The sequence below is a fragment of the Ptychodera flava genome, chromosome 15, assembly GCF_041260155.1.
Source record: "Ptychodera flava strain L36383 chromosome 15, AS_Pfla_20210202, whole genome shotgun sequence".
NCBI lineage: Eukaryota > Metazoa > Hemichordata > Enteropneusta > Ptychoderidae > Ptychodera > Ptychodera flava.
Genome location: NC_091942.1, coordinates 2,601,348 through 2,618,236, shown reverse-complemented (window position 1 = coordinate 2,618,236; position 16,889 = coordinate 2,601,348). Strand labels below are relative to the sequence as shown.

Here is a 16,889-nt window from a genome sequence, read left to right as displayed (position 1 = left end):
GATCTAACATGACATGAGATCATCAAAACAGTCTGATACAATGTTACTGTCCAGATGGTGATAAGAATATGAGACACCCCCTGAGATCAAGCACAGTAAAACTTGCAATAAATGTGATTACATCTGGGACTGTGGTAGATGATTTTCAGCTTTTATCACACCCTGTGCAATTTACCACTGAAAACATTGGTCATAATTCTTACTTAAAATTGCCAGTGTAGTGGCTTGGTACCTTGGAAACAACAGCCTTATGGCCGTAACTATTTTTATCTGATTGGTGAAAATTGTCTCCGAGGAACGGTATATGAGAATGTTTGTTTCACTCACACTCTGATGTTATATGCAGTTGAAATTTACATTTCATTCACTAGTGACATGGATAATCTCATAATAATTGTGTTACCTGAGATGAAACTTGACATCAAATTGATAAACATCAGCTGGCCATTCTCATTAGTTTACCTTTAGATGTACTAGTACTGGTACCACTGTACATTGTCCATGGCTTCACCTATGGTGGGGACAACCTACATGTACATGTACTAGTACTGGTACCACTGTACATTGTCCATGGCTTCACCTATGGTGGGGACAACCTACATGTACATGTACTATACACTCTCACATTTATAATCAACACGTCCTTCTGCTATCCTCCTCCATGCTATCCTCCTCTTATTTAATTAATTTTGGTGTACAAAAATATCAGTCAATCTTTTCATTTACCAAGGATACCTTTGAATGAGTGCATGTCTCATTACTTTTAGCTCTGTCACTTTAACCACAATGGTTTGGCCCAGAGCCTTTGTTATCAATAGTGACAATGGACCAGTTTACTGTGAATTGCGGGTGAACTGGTTAATCTTCTACTGGTTTCATTCAAGTTTTAATTCACTAGTAACACACTGTATTCATCTCTCATTACCTTTTGAAGGAGTTGATGTTTTTTCTTCAGTATCTGGTATATCTTCTGGACTTGGTGTCTTCTTCAATCCAGCAAGTGGGTCCACACCACCAAACAATGATACTCCACCCACCGGCTTTTTCTTGGATGGTGATTCCTCCTGAGGGGTCATTTGAAAAATATCAAGTATCACTGACTCAAAGGGTCGCAATAGTTGATATCTTGTATCAGAATAGCTTATGTCTTCTACTACAATTAGATATTATTCCCTAATATTTTTCTTCGTTCAGCAAAAGCAAATGTGAGTGACATAATGACCGTGTTCGACTCGTGGTGACATGGTCATTACGTCACGAGTATTTTCTGAGCTGAACGAAGAAAATATTAAAGAATAATATACCGGTGCCTACATGTATCACATGCACAAGCCAATAACTCGTTATTTTTTGCTAAGTAAAAGTTTTCGGTGACGATTCCGTGTTTATACTTTTGAACTACTTTATGAATGATATCAATACGCTGTGGGCAAGTTGTCAATCATTTCTAGTCGTCCGACGTGTTAGCGAGGAACACAGCGTTCACGTTTATGTATGGAGCAAATGCCAGACGCCCTCTTGCTGTACACATACCTTCCGCAAAGTTTTACACAATTTCAAAGATAGCATAGGCCTAGAAATTTACCACAGAAAAAGATACGCTATTTTCATGGACAAAAATTGACTAAATCTCGACAGCGCAAACACTGTGTAATGTCCTGTCTGACCCTGGTTACAATGCTTACGGACTCACGGTAAAGGGACCAGCTTCGAGTTTGTTGTTTCCACAAATAATTCACGTAATTCCTTAGGAATATACAATACAGGAGGTACACTCTTTTGTTTTCATTGCTCTGATTATTATTGTCGTAGTCTATGAAAATATTGATTTCATTACATGACTTTTTGAGGCCTGGACATTGCACTTGACCCCCTTGTTGCAGTGTTTGTTTCAAAATAAATCATATCTTGAATCAAAATAAGTCATACTTTGTATCAGAATAGCTCATATCTTGAACAGAAACAGCCAATGGTGACTTCACTTTATTCATGTTTATGCCATCAACATCAATCATGGCAGTACTGAATGCATTCTGTTTTTTTGTTGTTGACAGTCGTGTTCACTTGGATGGCAAAGCTCTGCCCTTGGAAATTTCTCTGACATGATGAGCTGGTCTGTGTGACCATAATATACACCTGTAATGTGACTCAATCCTATACTTTCACAATTGACACACTTGTGACAATAAGAGCGCTGCAAATGAAGAAAACGGGAAGGCATATCCTCCAAAATGAAAACTAAGGGGGTAGTATTTGCTGAGCAGTATGTTGACATTTGAAACAGAGAAGGAATGACAAGGCAAATAAATACAGATGCAAGGCAAGCCAATGAAAGGTTCAGTTGTGATAATATAAATGGATAGCCAAAAGTGGAGAGAGAGAGAGAGAGAGAGAGAGAGAGAGAGAGAGAGAATAAGTACGCACATACCTGGGGTTTCTTTGTGACAGCAAACATATCATCCTCATCTTCATCAACTTTACCACTCGTCTGCCCTGTAATCATTCCACTAATCTTTTCAGCTTTGCTGGTATCCCCAAACAGGTCATCATCATCACCACCACCCAATGGCTGTTTGTTTGTTTCCTCTCTCTTAGCCTCTTTCCTCTTGGCCGTTGTTTTCCCGGTGAACAGATCATCATCACTTATGCCACCTAGGGGTTGTGTTTTAGTTTCTTCCCGCTTGGCTTCTTTCTTCTTGCTTGCAGCTTTGTCTGAAAAGAGGTCATCATTGTCATCAGACGTCGCCGTGGTCGTAGCCCCGGCAACTTTTACTTTGCTTGGAGTTCCACTTTTAGGAGTGTCTTTTTTAATTTCTTTCCTTGGCTGGGCTTTCTTCGCAGCACCAAACAAATCATCATCATCATTGCCAAATAGTGACCCTGATGGTGTTGCCTTGGCAACAGATGCTGTCTTAGTTTCTTTTGGTTTTGAACTCTTCTGTTTCACTTCCTTTCTGGGTTCAGCCTTCTTTGTCACACTGAATAAATCATCATCGTCATCATCACCAAACAGACCGCTGCCTGATTTTTTGGCCGTTGGTTTGGGTTTTGGTTTCTCCACAGCAGATGGTGACGGTGGCTTCTTTACCTCTTCCTTCTTTGGTTCACTCGTTGGAAACTTGGGCTGAAATGATTGAAAAATGTATGAAAGTATTGTTTAATTTTAATAGGTAATTATTTCATGTGCTTCACCTTGACAGAAAACACAGAAACACTCAACCCTATATGTATAACAATCAGATAAGCTCCTATTGTCCTAGACAAATGACAAAATAGGAACTACTTGTCAAAAGGACTTTTCAAATGAACGTCACAAATTGCATCAAAAGACAAAGGTAAAATGAGTTGGGACAACTTCATTGATCGAACAATTTTACAATGGCATCCCATACTGCACCAATACAAATTTCAGACCATTAGCATGAAGGGATATTGGAAAAGGATTAATTTTGACTAAACTTGATTTGTTGGACTACACAAGTCCAAGGTCAAACATGAAGATGTGCGTTAACTTGAATAACATCACTAAGACATATCTGAACATGATGACATCTTTTCCCCATTGACAGGACTTGAGACCTATATGTGTCTGGACTAACTGGTCTTGGACAAGTGAGACTGAACAGGTCAATATCAAACATGGCACTATACCTTGTCTGGGCTAACTGGACTTGTTGGACTGAACATGTCAATATCAAAACTTTAGCACATACCTTGTCTGGACTGACAGGACTTGTTGGACTGAACAGGTCAATATCAAAACATGAGCACATACCTTGTCTGGACTGCCAGGACTTGTTGGACTAAACAGGTCAATATCAAAACATGAGCACATACCTTGTCTGGACTGACAGGACTTGTTGGACTGAACAGGTCAATATCAAAACATGAGTACACACCTTGTCTGGACTGACAGGACTTGTTGGACTAAACAGGTCAATATCAAAACATGAGTACACACCTTGTCTGGACTGACAGGACTTGTTGGACTGAACAGGTCAATATCAAAACATGAGCACATACCTTGTCTGGACTGACAGGACTTGTTGGACTAAATAAGTCCACATCAGGTGAATCTTCAGCCGCACCACCGAACAGCACATCTTCATCTGCAAACAAACTCTTGCTCTTACTTCGAGGTTTGTTTCGCTGTGAGACAAAATGAGGTAGGTTTGGTGTTGAAAATAGTAAAGTGAATCATTCACTTAATAATAATGATATTCTAATTCTCATCATATCAAACTCACTATTCTGAGAACAATACAGAAAGATATAATCCTTCTAAAAATATATTTTGAATGACGTTACTCATGGATCTACCGTATACATAGAAAGGTTCTAGGGTAGTTACCCTGGGACATTCACTGACCAGACACTGTACTTTAATCTGATTCTGATGAGTAGGGTAAGTGGTAAATGTCCGGGGGTGACCGTCCTGATACCTATAGAAGGAGTAGCAGGGTTAATATCCTCCAATTTTACCTGAACTCCTATTGGAAATATCATCTCTTATTAGATGTGAGATTTTCAGCTATTTTTATGATCCGATCCTTTAGAATACTACTGATATTGGTATACAAACAACATTTTGCAGGATGGTACGATATTTATGGTTGTGATATTTTTCAAGACTCTGGTACAGAACAGTTGAACTTATACTGCATTGGTACCTTTTTATTTTGACTCCCTGACGACATGATCATCCCAATAACTGTGTTCTATTTCAGACTTTTTAAGGACACTGGAAACTGTAAAATCTAAAAGAGTAAAGTAGAAATCTTAATGTCTACCTTTGTCGTTTGTGGTTCTTTCTTAGGTGATGCAAACAAACCATCATCATCATCGTCATCTTCTGGCGGGTTGTCCACTTCATCGTCATCAAAGAGACTCAGTGTTGTTGGAGGTTTCTTCTTTGCCTTGACTGGCTCTGGTTCTTTCTGAAAGACACAGAATGCAACAAACAGTTAACTTGGTATGATTTTGTTGTCACACTAAAATACATAACATATGGTAAAATATGGCATGCCAAGTCAATAGCAGTTTTGAGAAAAGGTATTCAAAACTTTCAGTTTACCGTGATGATATTATTTTTCTTTGCAAAAATAGATGTTTTGACGTAACTATAATGCAAAATTGAGCAAAATATATTCACGAGTCAAAACAACATGATTGTCTGATTATTATTAATGGATTTCATTGTAAAACAAATTGACACACTGTCTGTACATCATGCTGTATTGCAATAGCGCAAATTGAATAGAAATTGGTTCCTTTATGTCTGGGTAATTGCTTCAGGGTAGACGGACAGTCACAAAAGAGACTGTAAATATGCCTTTTTATTGTAGAAGTTCATCCAAGGGACACTACCTGTATTTCAGTATCAAGCCGTAACTAATGCTTAGAGATGTGAGTTGTCTGTTGCAAAATCCTGAACATCATGATTGATAATGATCTAACTGACAAAGCTTTAATACATACATGCATGAATTTTAATCTTTAAATAATTTGTGCACAAGTTTGTATTTGTTTTTTACAAAACATGAATTTACAATTTTTGACCATTCAGTGCATGAATTTTATTTTTTTTACCTTTTCAGGAGGTTTTTCGATCACTTTGTCTTCCTCTTTAGCTGGTTCTATTTTAGCCGGCATCTTGGAATCTCCAAACAAATCTGCCCCACCGAACACAGACACACCTCCGATGGGTTTCTTCTTAATGCTGTAATCACAAAATGAGTCCATTAACAAATATGGACAGAAAGAAACCATCTATTTACTTGAAAGGTGAATTATACTGCCTACTATGGAAGATATACACTGTAATTTATGATTAAATACACTCATACACTGATAAAAGAAATTTTCAGGTTTTTATTTGAGTTTGATAAAAATCTTACGTCTATTTATTGTGCCCTGTACTCTGCAATCATGTACAGAAAATGATAGATTATTCCATTTGTATAAATATGCACAGACTGATAAAAGACGTAGTCTTAAGAAATGTTTTTATCTTGTATTCATCTCAGTGACTAGTGAATACACAAAAGCCTTTTCTCACGGAAAACCAGTTAATTCACTGACCAATCTCATTCTCTTATCACGGTGGAAACATAATTTGTAATTTTGCTGATGTTCTTCAGAGCTGTTGACACACTCTTTCGGATAATTAGGTTTTTGCAAACAGAGGATGGATTCTGAGATACGATATTGAGTAAATATAAAGCCATGGTACTGAAACTCATACTTTTAATGTCATTTGATACAACAGTAATGATTGAAAAGTTGTTTTGCTAGAAATATACTGAATGTCTTTTCACATAAAACATGAGAAAATCCCCGGCACAAAATATTGTTCTTTGGACTTTTTCACTAATCATACCGAAAAATTTTATCACAATAAATGCTGAGTAAATATGTATCACTGGAGGAGATTAATCAATAAATATAGATTTTCGTAATGAAACAAGGAGACAGTTGCTGATGAAGTGTGATTCAAAGGGATGAGTGGCTGAAAGTTTTTGTACTATTTTCAGAATTTGAAGGGGCTGTCTACACTTTATCATAGAAACAACATACTTCAAATGATACAGTCATTGCACTGTGGCAAGTTACAGCCACCAACCCTAACCACAGCCTGTCATGCACCAACATTTTTAGGGAATTCAGGGTTGCTGAGAAAGATACAATAAACAACTGAAGTGATGTGGAAGTATTTTAGACTAAAGTATTTTACAAATTCCAACTTAGAGGTGTTTCCAAGGACCAATTTATTTTGTCTGGCCTTATTTATTGCAAATGTTGTACCATAAACCATCGCAATAGCCGTACAACTAGTTGCAAAATACAAATTTGGTGCAACTGATCACTGACATTTTCAATGGAACTTTCAAATGTTTTTAATAGGAGGACAGTCACTATCACCATATGTAAATGTTCAATTTGTAAACAAATCCCATGATATTTCAACTTTCAAGTTGATTTGCGAGGCAACATGATAGCTTCAGCTAGCTATCACGTTTCCTAATTAAATGGCATGAACACTTTAATTTCCTCAATGATGTTTTTCCTACACATGTATAGAGTATCAAGTTGCAGAGTGTTTACATATACATGTACAAAATGATATGATTAAACCACTATCAAGTAATATGTACACTGATGTGGATCTGCCTCATATGAAAGCACAAGCAACATAAATCTTCATAGTACTTTTGCTGCTGAAAGGCTTGGCTGGTCCCCGCCTCAGTGACAAGCACAAAGAGGCAGGTAATAGGAAACCGACATATATCGAATTACGAAATCTGATTGGTTGAACCATGGGGCGCTGTCATTGGCTGTTCAATTTCACTTGGAAGTAAAGCTAAAATTATCACAGTTTCATGATGCGAACGTGGCTAGAATTTAACCAAGGATTTAATAACCGTATTTAAAAGTTTTGAAATATTGGCAGCTACCAGACTAGACTAAAAAGCACGCGACAAAAAAGGATGCACAATGTGCGGACATGCGCAATTAACAACTTCCGGGAGACCAAAAACTAGCATATTTCAAAATGGCGGTTTGCCTGTATCTGCATCTTATTACGTGCTGCTTGTCTGGTCACGTGAGACACAGTGATCAGCGAACTGAAAGCCATGGCTGCTGCAACGTTAACAGATAAACAAAACCATTTTGTGGGAAGTTAACAATGTTGAGTGAGAAACTGATAAGGATGAGAAACTTTTCTACTAAGTTGAGTCTATTATTAGCTACAGTTTGTGGAGGGACCGTGTTTGTACAAACCATTTTCTGGCTGGTATGATCAGATTTCTCATGATACACTGGTGGCAAGGAATATTGAATACCAAAGTTGACATGGCAACATCAAACTCTTTTTGAGGAAGAGTGATAAGTAGGTCCCCTTAACTCTTACAGTGCAAAGAATCTGCCGGATTGACCCTTTGAACTCCATTACACTGTAAGAAGATCCCTACTGTACCATTGAAATGTACCGTAATGAGATTTGATAAGTGCTTGATGGAGAAAGGTCCGCAACTTGCGTCTGTAAGGAGAAGTGTGCCGTCTGACTCATGATACTTCAGAACTCTTTGAGCTGTTTTTTGGCATTTTTTGAAATTCCCTTACATCAAACCTATACATTGTATCTACATACCAGTATATACAATATCTAAAATTTTCTTGCATCACAGAAGCTTTTTTCTCATCTGTATAATTCACCAAGAAACATTGAACATCTGCAACCTACAAAACCATCACCTAAGGTGGCCAAGCATTTTCAAACGCTGCACCTAAACCATGGACACTACCACTCGACATCAGAGTATCCCTAAACTTGGAAACTTTCAAAAGAAAACTGAAAACGCACATGTTCTCCAGAGCATACAGAGTGGTTTAGCCATTGAGCATCACATAGCAAAACACTGGGTTTGGATTTTGGCGTTATATAAACTTTGCTGATTGATTGATTGATTGATTGAAGTCACTGGTGTATCAGTTCAGGTAAGAATTAAAATAGAATGCAGCTCAAGGACAGATATTTGGACACAAAGTTTTACAATTCTTTTCTGATCTACCACTTGTGGGGTCTCATTTTAAAGCTCTTGGAGTAAGAAAATTTTCACAGTCTTAGTTTTTTCGAAAAATTGAAAATGTTATTTTCGTCCACGGAGTTAACACAGGGATGTCAGCCATTTTGCATTTAAAATATTGGTAAATGTTAGGTACTTTGTTTCCCTGGTCATAAATTTTGCAAGATGACCTGTGATTTTTATTCTTGATTTGGTGAGAGAATGGTTGAAATTATCACTGGGAAAGTTTGAGTAAGAGTCAAAGTATTTCACTTTCAAGTCACATACTACCCTAAAGAGTACAGTGGTAAGATGGCTATGTAACCTATGAATAAATAATATTGAGGTCTGCAAAGGTTTTGCCTGCCTGAGTGTACTATCAAGGCAAATCATCAACGCTGTCAGCTCTATGCCAATGTGTTGTGGAACTGTATCATTGGTCTTAGAATAAAGTATATGACATGACAAGAGTTTGTTGTACATGATATTGATTGCAATGTCAAATAAACGTTTAACCCCTTGAGAGCTGTAATTTTTCCAACAAAAATTTTAGTGCAACATTTTACAAATTTTTGTGAATTTTTCTTTATTTGTTTTGATGATTTTGGAGCAAATGGACATGACATTTAATTAACTACGATTTTTTTTTCAAAATTTTGGAAAAAATCTGAAAAAATTAGACTGTGGTATATTTTGTAAAGGTGAAAAAAAATTGACTTTGGCGCTAAAAGGGCTAGTTTGAGGTCCTGGCTGAAGCTGCCTTGTTTACTACACACTGTACTGCATTGCTAACTCACCCTTCCTTTGGTTTTGGAATACTGGTAGAGAACAAATCATCCTCATCTTCCTCAATGCCTCCAGCATCACCACCAAATAGATCATCACTTGCCGGCTTTTTGCTCGGTGTACTCTGGAAAGCCAAGTGGAAAATAAGAAAGTACCATCAGTGACAACCAATGCAAATATATATTTGCAAAAGTTAAGAAATTCTTTTTTTACAATGACTGTGTTTGTTTGAATGATTAGATTTTGCTAAAAAATGTGTAGTTTGCCTGAATCAGACAAAAAAATCAATTTTGAAGTAACACCAATGACATTCCTCAAACCCTTCCATATTGAAGGTTAACCCCCGGTCTGTGTCAATCGTAATAGCAAAGTCTCTTATTATCATTAAGCCTGTCAGTTTAGTGGAAGTACTTTAATGGAAGACAGTCGGCTCGGACTGACTCTAATAGCTTCCTCAGTGCACCTGTACTTCAGAGCTGGCACTCACTATGATAGGTACTCGATTGTGCAATGTGAGACTGACAGTGTGAACAGCGCCCTCAGTGTTGACAGCAGCCGAATTTGGAAGGTATCTGCACACACTACAATTGCAGCCTGGAGCTGAAACTTGATGTAACACTGTGGTCAAATATGACAAACTTTAACATACATTGACTTTAGGAATCATCAATACTCTCATGTATTTTCCATCTCTTCTCAAATTCTTTTCCTTCTTCTGGTGGCAAACAAACACACTTAGACATAAAACACTGAAATACTGTTGTCTGTGTGCCTTGTCATAAGGCTCAGAAACTGTAGCTTCAGTTGTTATGAATCAGAGTAAAAAAAATGACTGTTCATTTTATACCTCCTACCTTAGCATCTGAAGTGTCTCTTTTAGGAGTTGACTTTGTAGATGATGAAGTACTGAAGAAATCATCTTCATCATCATCATCACCAAAGATGACAGCACTGGGCTTCTTTGTCTTGGGTTTGCTGAGATGCAAAAAAGATAAAAGACAAAATGAAGCAGGTACTGAATAACTACGGTGAACATCATAATTACAAAACACACAGCAAAGATAGAGTAATTACACTACTCAAATAGCATGCTGTGATCTTTCTGTGATATATGTTCAAATCTGGTGGGGACATTTTAACAAAAACCCACAAACGTCAACGTTTATCTCCAATAGAGAGTCTGATGAATGTGGTGTACAACTGAAAAGCATACTGAGTAGTTACTTTCTACCACTGAAAATGAAATTCTGCTGAATGCCATAACTGATAGGTACAGGGATTCTTACTGAGTTACATGTACATAAATGTTACCGGACAGTGTGATGTTAAATACAGTATTCTTGGCTGTGACAAACAACATATCACTTTATTACATGCCTCGATGTGAGTGCAAATCAGTGCATTGATTTGAATAGGAACATCCGGGGAGTTAGTGGGTCGGTGAATGATGTACTGACCGGTTTCTATGGTTACCCAGTCCAGTGAAGTTCTTTGACGTTTTTGACGTCAAAGTAGACGCTTGAGGCTAGGTGTAAAATATCCATGCGTGAACTTTTATTTTGATTTTCGCTAATATCTGTTTGATGCTGGTTGATAATGGTAAAATTGTTTGAAAATGCCCTGCATGTAACTAAAAATGTCATATAGCATTAACTGTGAAGAGGCATGTAATAAAAATATTATTGCCCGAATACATGGGTTTATGTGCCCTCGCAGCAGGAAACAATTTGTCCTCCTGGCATCAGGCAAATTGTCACCTGCTCTCGGGCACATAAACCCATGTATTCAGGCAATAATGTATAGTACCAGACTGTCTCTAAGATGTTACTTATTTAATTTTTGAAAACCCTGATATGTTAATTTTACTGATACCTCATGTACATATCAGTACCTACCTTTCCTTTTTGGTACTAGGCACTGCAAACATGTCATCATCATCATAATCACCACCACCACCAAACAAACCACTTCCAACACTGGCAGATGGTTTTGCAGGGCTGTCTGTGGCCGTGACTTTCTTTTCCTCTGTCTTGCTTGGAGCAGGTGTTGGTTCTTTCTTGTCTCCAGCTAGTGGATCTATATCTCCAAAGACTGACACTCCACCAACAGGCTGTGCAGAATAATTAGACAGAGAAAATTTATCACAATGGAATGCTAATAAATACGTAAATATTACAGGTCAAAATACAGTAACTTGTCTTGAAGATATATTTGTTAGAAAGATGAGCAAAAATCCATCTAAAAATCCTCTCTTTGCATGAAAAACAAAAACTTCTGATTGTTTCTTTTGCTGGAGCGGGCCAAACCAAAGGATAGAAGTTAGGTACATTTGAAACTTATTTTGATTAAAATACCGGTATCACTATAATTAATCTAATAATGAGATAAACACTGATTTCGTTCAGTTTTGTTTAAAAGTCACTCACAAAATTTCAAGATACTTTGCTTCCAATTCCTAATTCTGTTAAGATCTACCACCACTAAACTATTCTGACCTATGACCTATCATAACTACCGGTATGACCCCTGACCTATCACTGGTATCCTCGAGACCTATCCAGTTACCTTTAAGTGATTCATGACCTATCATATCATACCAACTCTGACCCTTGACCTGCCTATTGCCAGTAACCTTAAATGACCTACGAGCTATCATTACTTACCTTCTTTTTTTCTGGTTTCTTAGCGACAGGCTCATCAAGTTTTGGAGGTTTTCTGCTGAAGAAGTCATCTTCATCATCATCCTCATCATCAGCAAACAAATCAATCTCTTTCTTCTTCTGTGCAGGCTTGGATGGCTCTGGATCATTAATTCACAGAAAAGGAAAATTTGACTCCAGTAAACTGAACTCAAAACATCACAGAACTTCATAGATGAGATTAAGCATGAATATCGAAATTCTGTTCTCCAGATTGAGCCACTTGCTGTGAAAGAAAATTGCGGCTAGACTGCTTTATACATTATTTTAACAAACCTATAACTGTGTTGTATGATGTGTTTGATCTGACACAGGGTAGCTTGGACCATCAGAATGAGAGACCTATGCCATTGATCTCATTCAATCCTGGATGTATGGAACCACTACAAGTAATTTGTATACAATCACCATATTACATTTATTTGAGACATTTGAAACAAATTTTGAAGATAATGTGATATGTGCATCTAATGACTACATGGAATCTTAGACCGAAATTGACATCAGAAATCACCAAATCTATGTTTACCTTTCTTTGTTGATTTCGCTGAAGAGCCAAAGAGATCATCTTCATCTTCATCATCAAACAATCCACTACTGATGGATGGTTTGCTGGGTGGTTTTCTCTCACTCTTTGTAACCACTTCTTCACTTCCAGCCTACAAAAATACAGCAAACTTTTATTGCATACACTAGAATAATCACAGTATAGGGGAATTATGAAAGACTGCATTGGTACTAAATCAGACCTACATTTTCCTCTTTTTCCTCTCAAAGTTAAACAACAGCCATTCCTTAACTACTGCGTCACCGAAAACAAGTTTAATAGTGAAAATGTTACATGTATCTCACTTATTCTCATTGCATTGTTTGCAAAATATCTGCTGTATCTTTTCCACAGTATAAATTCCAATTGAATCAAATATTAATCCTTTGTTTTGACTGAAATATTACTACGATCCCTCCTACAAATACTTTCCGCAAAACTGTTTACATTTCATTTTATCTGACTGTTAATTTTAAATTGCTTGGTACTCTCTCACCTTTTCCTCTACGTCATCAGGTTCTTCACTTGGACCACCAAACAAATCACTGTCTCCCGGTCCAAACAATGACACAGCACCAGCTGGTAGTTTTTTCCCAGATTTTGTCAACTTGGGTGGGCTTTTTGCTGCAATGTGTTCGACATGTTTATCATTATCACCACGTGCTATGATTTCTAGACTAACATGCTCAGATCCACAACAAATAGAGATTTGATTTCAAACAGTCAGTAAATATTCTTAAGAAGACAGGAAACAGTAACTACAGTACCAAGGCGTGGACAGAAATATCATAGTTTTCAACATCATCTGTACTCAATGATTTGTGCAAATGTTCAACGAACATGACAGTATGCAGTGCAAACATATGGAATTGGAATGCTCTACTGCAATTTATTTTTTATCCACATACGAAGTTTGATTGACAGCCAAATGAACTAGAATTCATCAAGTAGAGTGAAGGCATTGACAATGCCTTGTACCAACTTTAGAACGTAATTCAGTGAACAGTGTGGAAACACAAGTAGCATTTTATCTTTCTTCTGACATAATTGCTTTAATGTCAGAAAAGAACGCTGTAGCAAAGTGACTTCCTAAATCCTAACTACATGTACACAAAGGATTTGTAAACCAGTCTACATGTGACAGAGCCTTGCACATTTCATGGCAAAGGAATCAAGATCTAAATATCACTATTTTATGATACATCTTTGATATACTCTAAATCATTGGTTAAATTGCCCAGGTTATGAGTCAACTCTACAATGTACATGCTGTATGGTAAACATTATGGTCTTTGGTTGAGAAAACATGTTAAAATGTTTACAAACCTATCGGTTTCTCTTCTTCTTCTTCTGACTCCTCCGACTCCTCCTCCTGTTTCTTAACTTTTTCCTTTTTGACAGGTTTGTCATCAAACAGGTTTTCCTGTACGAGCAAAGAAATCACAAAGACATCATTTAAAATGCACATTAAAAACAGAAATATTACAATATTTAAATGCATGTCCATTTTTTCCTTCATGGGCGGACTCCTTTCAAAGATACTAAAGGTCGTGTAATATGGCAAGAGAGAGGTACAAATATACACTTGATACTTCTCTTTCAAAGTGTGATATGATTTACTTTTGTGGCTGTAAAATGTCAAACAGACCATAACATTTCTCAGTTACTAATTTAACACGTTTTGTTGACTTTGGTTTGTAGTGAAAACATATTGTTGTTCCGCATTTGGGATCTTGCTTATTTCTTATGAGTAAGTTACTACACTCTTAAATCTACAAACACAATTCAAGAAATTATATTGCAAAACTTTTCTTCTATGATTTGATTCAGTATATGGATATTACAGTATTTCTTGCACATCATCTGTGCCTTTGGGCAGGGTGATGGCAATGCTCTACAACACTTATAAATGATAAGATTCAATGATCAAAAACTCTGTCATAAAATGGAAAAGATATTTTAATTGCTGTGATAGATGGTTATATTTCCAATACAATATTCCATTGAATTTCATAATCTTGAAAAATTACTTGAGCAGTCAATGTTACTTTTCTTTCCAACAGAAGCAAAAACAGTATTACTTGTCCTACTTTCATGAAGGTTCTTTACTTGTTATCAGTGAATCTTTACCCTAAAAAATACATTTTAACAATTCTGTCACATAATTCAGTAAGTAACCTGGAGGTATCAGTTGCGTGCTGTACCTTCAGGTGTGATAAGCTCAGTGCTATGACAAAAAATGGCAGAGTACACTGCTTGGGTAGGAATCACAGAATTAAAAAGAGCTGAAACTTTCATACTTCTACACATGTAAAATTCAATTACACTCACTTCTTCTTCTTCATCATCAAACAGACCACCACCACTGCTGCTGAAGAGACCAGACTTCTTTGTAAATGGTGACTCATCATCTTCAAAAAGATCATTTTGTGGAGGACCAAACAAATCATCATTCTCTGAAATATAAAGTGATATTCACGATGAGTCTCTGTGTTTTGGGACCTACAGTCAGCAAAAACTCAGAAAAAAATAACAAACAGTTTTCTGTTTGAGTTTACAGTTATGAACACAAACACCAAATATGTTGTAAAATAAATAACAATACTAACATCAGTAACTTGGAAGAAATGGTTAGTGATCAATCTTGGTAATCTTGATCAGTTCGTTTTCATGCGAGAATACTTCAGAAAACAAGTTCATGTACCTGACATAAACAATCAAGGGTCATTACACTAAAGAACGAAATAAATGTCAAAAACTAATCCATACCTTGCTCTTGTTTCTTTTCTTTTCCTTTCTTCTTGCCTTTTTTGTCTTCCTTCTTTTTCTTCTTCTTCTTATCAATTCTTTCAGAGGTGATACTGGATGAAGTTTCTGACCTCTGTTTCCGTGGTTTCTCTCCCTCCTCCCACTCATCTTCGCTATCATCCATGGGTCCTGGTGCTCCAATCTTGGATGCCAATTCAGCTGCAAAGGCCGGACCCTTTTTTTTCTGCGTCAAGTTTTACAAAAACAAATCATCGAATTAACTCTGCACCGTCTGTACTGGTGGTGATAAAATGCTAGGGAATTTATTTACTTATGTAAATTATCTGACACCTGGGACAAATCTTGTCATTTATAATCATCTCACACTTAAATAGAAATACAATTCATTTATGCCATGATTATGAATAATAGAAAACAATAATTTGCTATGTATTTGTTACAAATCATGCACAACAGTACCACATCAAACCTAGCACACAAAACTACTGTGGGGAACAATTTCAAATTTAATGAAATCCATTACCAAGGTTTTTGTTTATTCTTGTTGGATGTGGTCATGGACTACCTATGGGTACACTTACAGGAGATAGAGCAGGGCAGTTGTCATGTAAGCTTCTAAAAACAATCTGATAAGATCATCTAGAGCAGGGCAGTTGTCATGTAAGCTTCTAAAAACAATCTGATAAGATCATCTATTCTAACCTTTGGTTTTTCTTCTTCCTCCTCTGAATCCGATTCCAATTCTCTTTCATCTGCTGAGTTGTCACCAAAGAGATCACCTGATTCATCCGATTCACCCTGTTGAAGAAGGTATCAGAATAAAACAAAGAATATTAGTCTGCTTATTATCACTCTTGCCCAGAAAACGAACTTCAACTGTTCATATAAATGGTGTAAATAGAATTGTCAGCCATGTGGTTACTAGTTTTCTTTACCTGTGCAGATATTTTTGATTTTGTTCTCCGTTTTGACGGCCGTTCTTCATCGGACTCATCCTCCTCGTCACTTTCACTTTCACTCTCTTCAGACTGAAAAGAAAGAAACCAAAATCATGAAAAGATAGAAAACCAAAACACAAAGCTTGATGACTTGGTTACATAGAGGCTTATGCCTGGTAGACAGTTTGCCCATGATCAAAAGAGCATTATGATGGAACTTCACAGTGACATAAATTAGCATAAGTAAATTATTACCAAGTAACAGGTATTTTATAAATAACTTCTCCTCCAAGGTTATTCAATTCTGGATCTTCTTACACAATTTATGCAAATTAACAGTTGCTCTCTGACCTTGACTTTAACATCATTTTCAAAATAAAAATTTCAAAAAAGATTATTTTTGCTAAGTCGACAGTGTACAAGCATATGAATAAACTTTATATTCAATTTCATATCAGACCTAGTATTCCTAGAATCCATTGATCTTTTTGTCTAGGTTAACCCTAGTTAAAAGTCTACCCCTGGCTAAACTGAATCCTATCAAATGTGTGTCTATGCCTAAGATACTGTCAAGAATATTCTG

The 16,889-nt window shown here is 36.7% G+C and overlaps 1 protein-coding gene across 2 annotated transcripts in view; it reads right to left on the bottom strand.

Moving 5' to 3' along the window:
* The window catches only part of LOC139150864 (WASH complex subunit 2A-like), a 52,166-nt gene that overhangs the window by 19,121 nt on the left and 16,156 nt on the right, over nucleotides 1-16,889 (bottom strand). The window contains exons 8-23 of one of the 2 annotated variants that reach the window (XM_070723291.1): nucleotides 16,304-16,396; nucleotides 16,071-16,166; nucleotides 15,369-15,591; nucleotides 14,931-15,055; nucleotides 13,926-14,022; nucleotides 13,096-13,223; nucleotides 12,582-12,711; nucleotides 12,017-12,153; nucleotides 11,249-11,463; nucleotides 10,208-10,328; nucleotides 9,365-9,477; nucleotides 5,590-5,719; nucleotides 4,791-4,937; nucleotides 4,024-4,149; nucleotides 2,429-3,124; nucleotides 926-1,064 (exon numbers count right to left, since the gene is read on the bottom strand). In XM_070723291.1, coding sequence (XP_070579392.1) covers nucleotides 926-1,064; nucleotides 2,429-3,124; nucleotides 4,024-4,149; nucleotides 4,791-4,937; nucleotides 5,590-5,719; nucleotides 9,365-9,477; nucleotides 10,208-10,328; nucleotides 11,249-11,463; nucleotides 12,017-12,153; nucleotides 12,582-12,711; nucleotides 13,096-13,223; nucleotides 13,926-14,022; nucleotides 14,931-15,055; nucleotides 15,369-15,591; nucleotides 16,071-16,166; nucleotides 16,304-16,396 — 2,716 coding nt within the window. The remainder of the gene's footprint in view (nucleotides 1-925; nucleotides 1,065-2,428; nucleotides 3,125-4,023; nucleotides 4,150-4,790; nucleotides 4,938-5,589; nucleotides 5,720-9,364; nucleotides 9,478-10,207; nucleotides 10,329-11,248; nucleotides 11,464-12,016; nucleotides 12,154-12,581; nucleotides 12,712-13,095; nucleotides 13,224-13,925; nucleotides 14,023-14,930; nucleotides 15,056-15,368; nucleotides 15,592-16,070; nucleotides 16,167-16,303; nucleotides 16,397-16,889) is intronic. The other variant, XM_070723293.1, reaches the window with a different exon arrangement.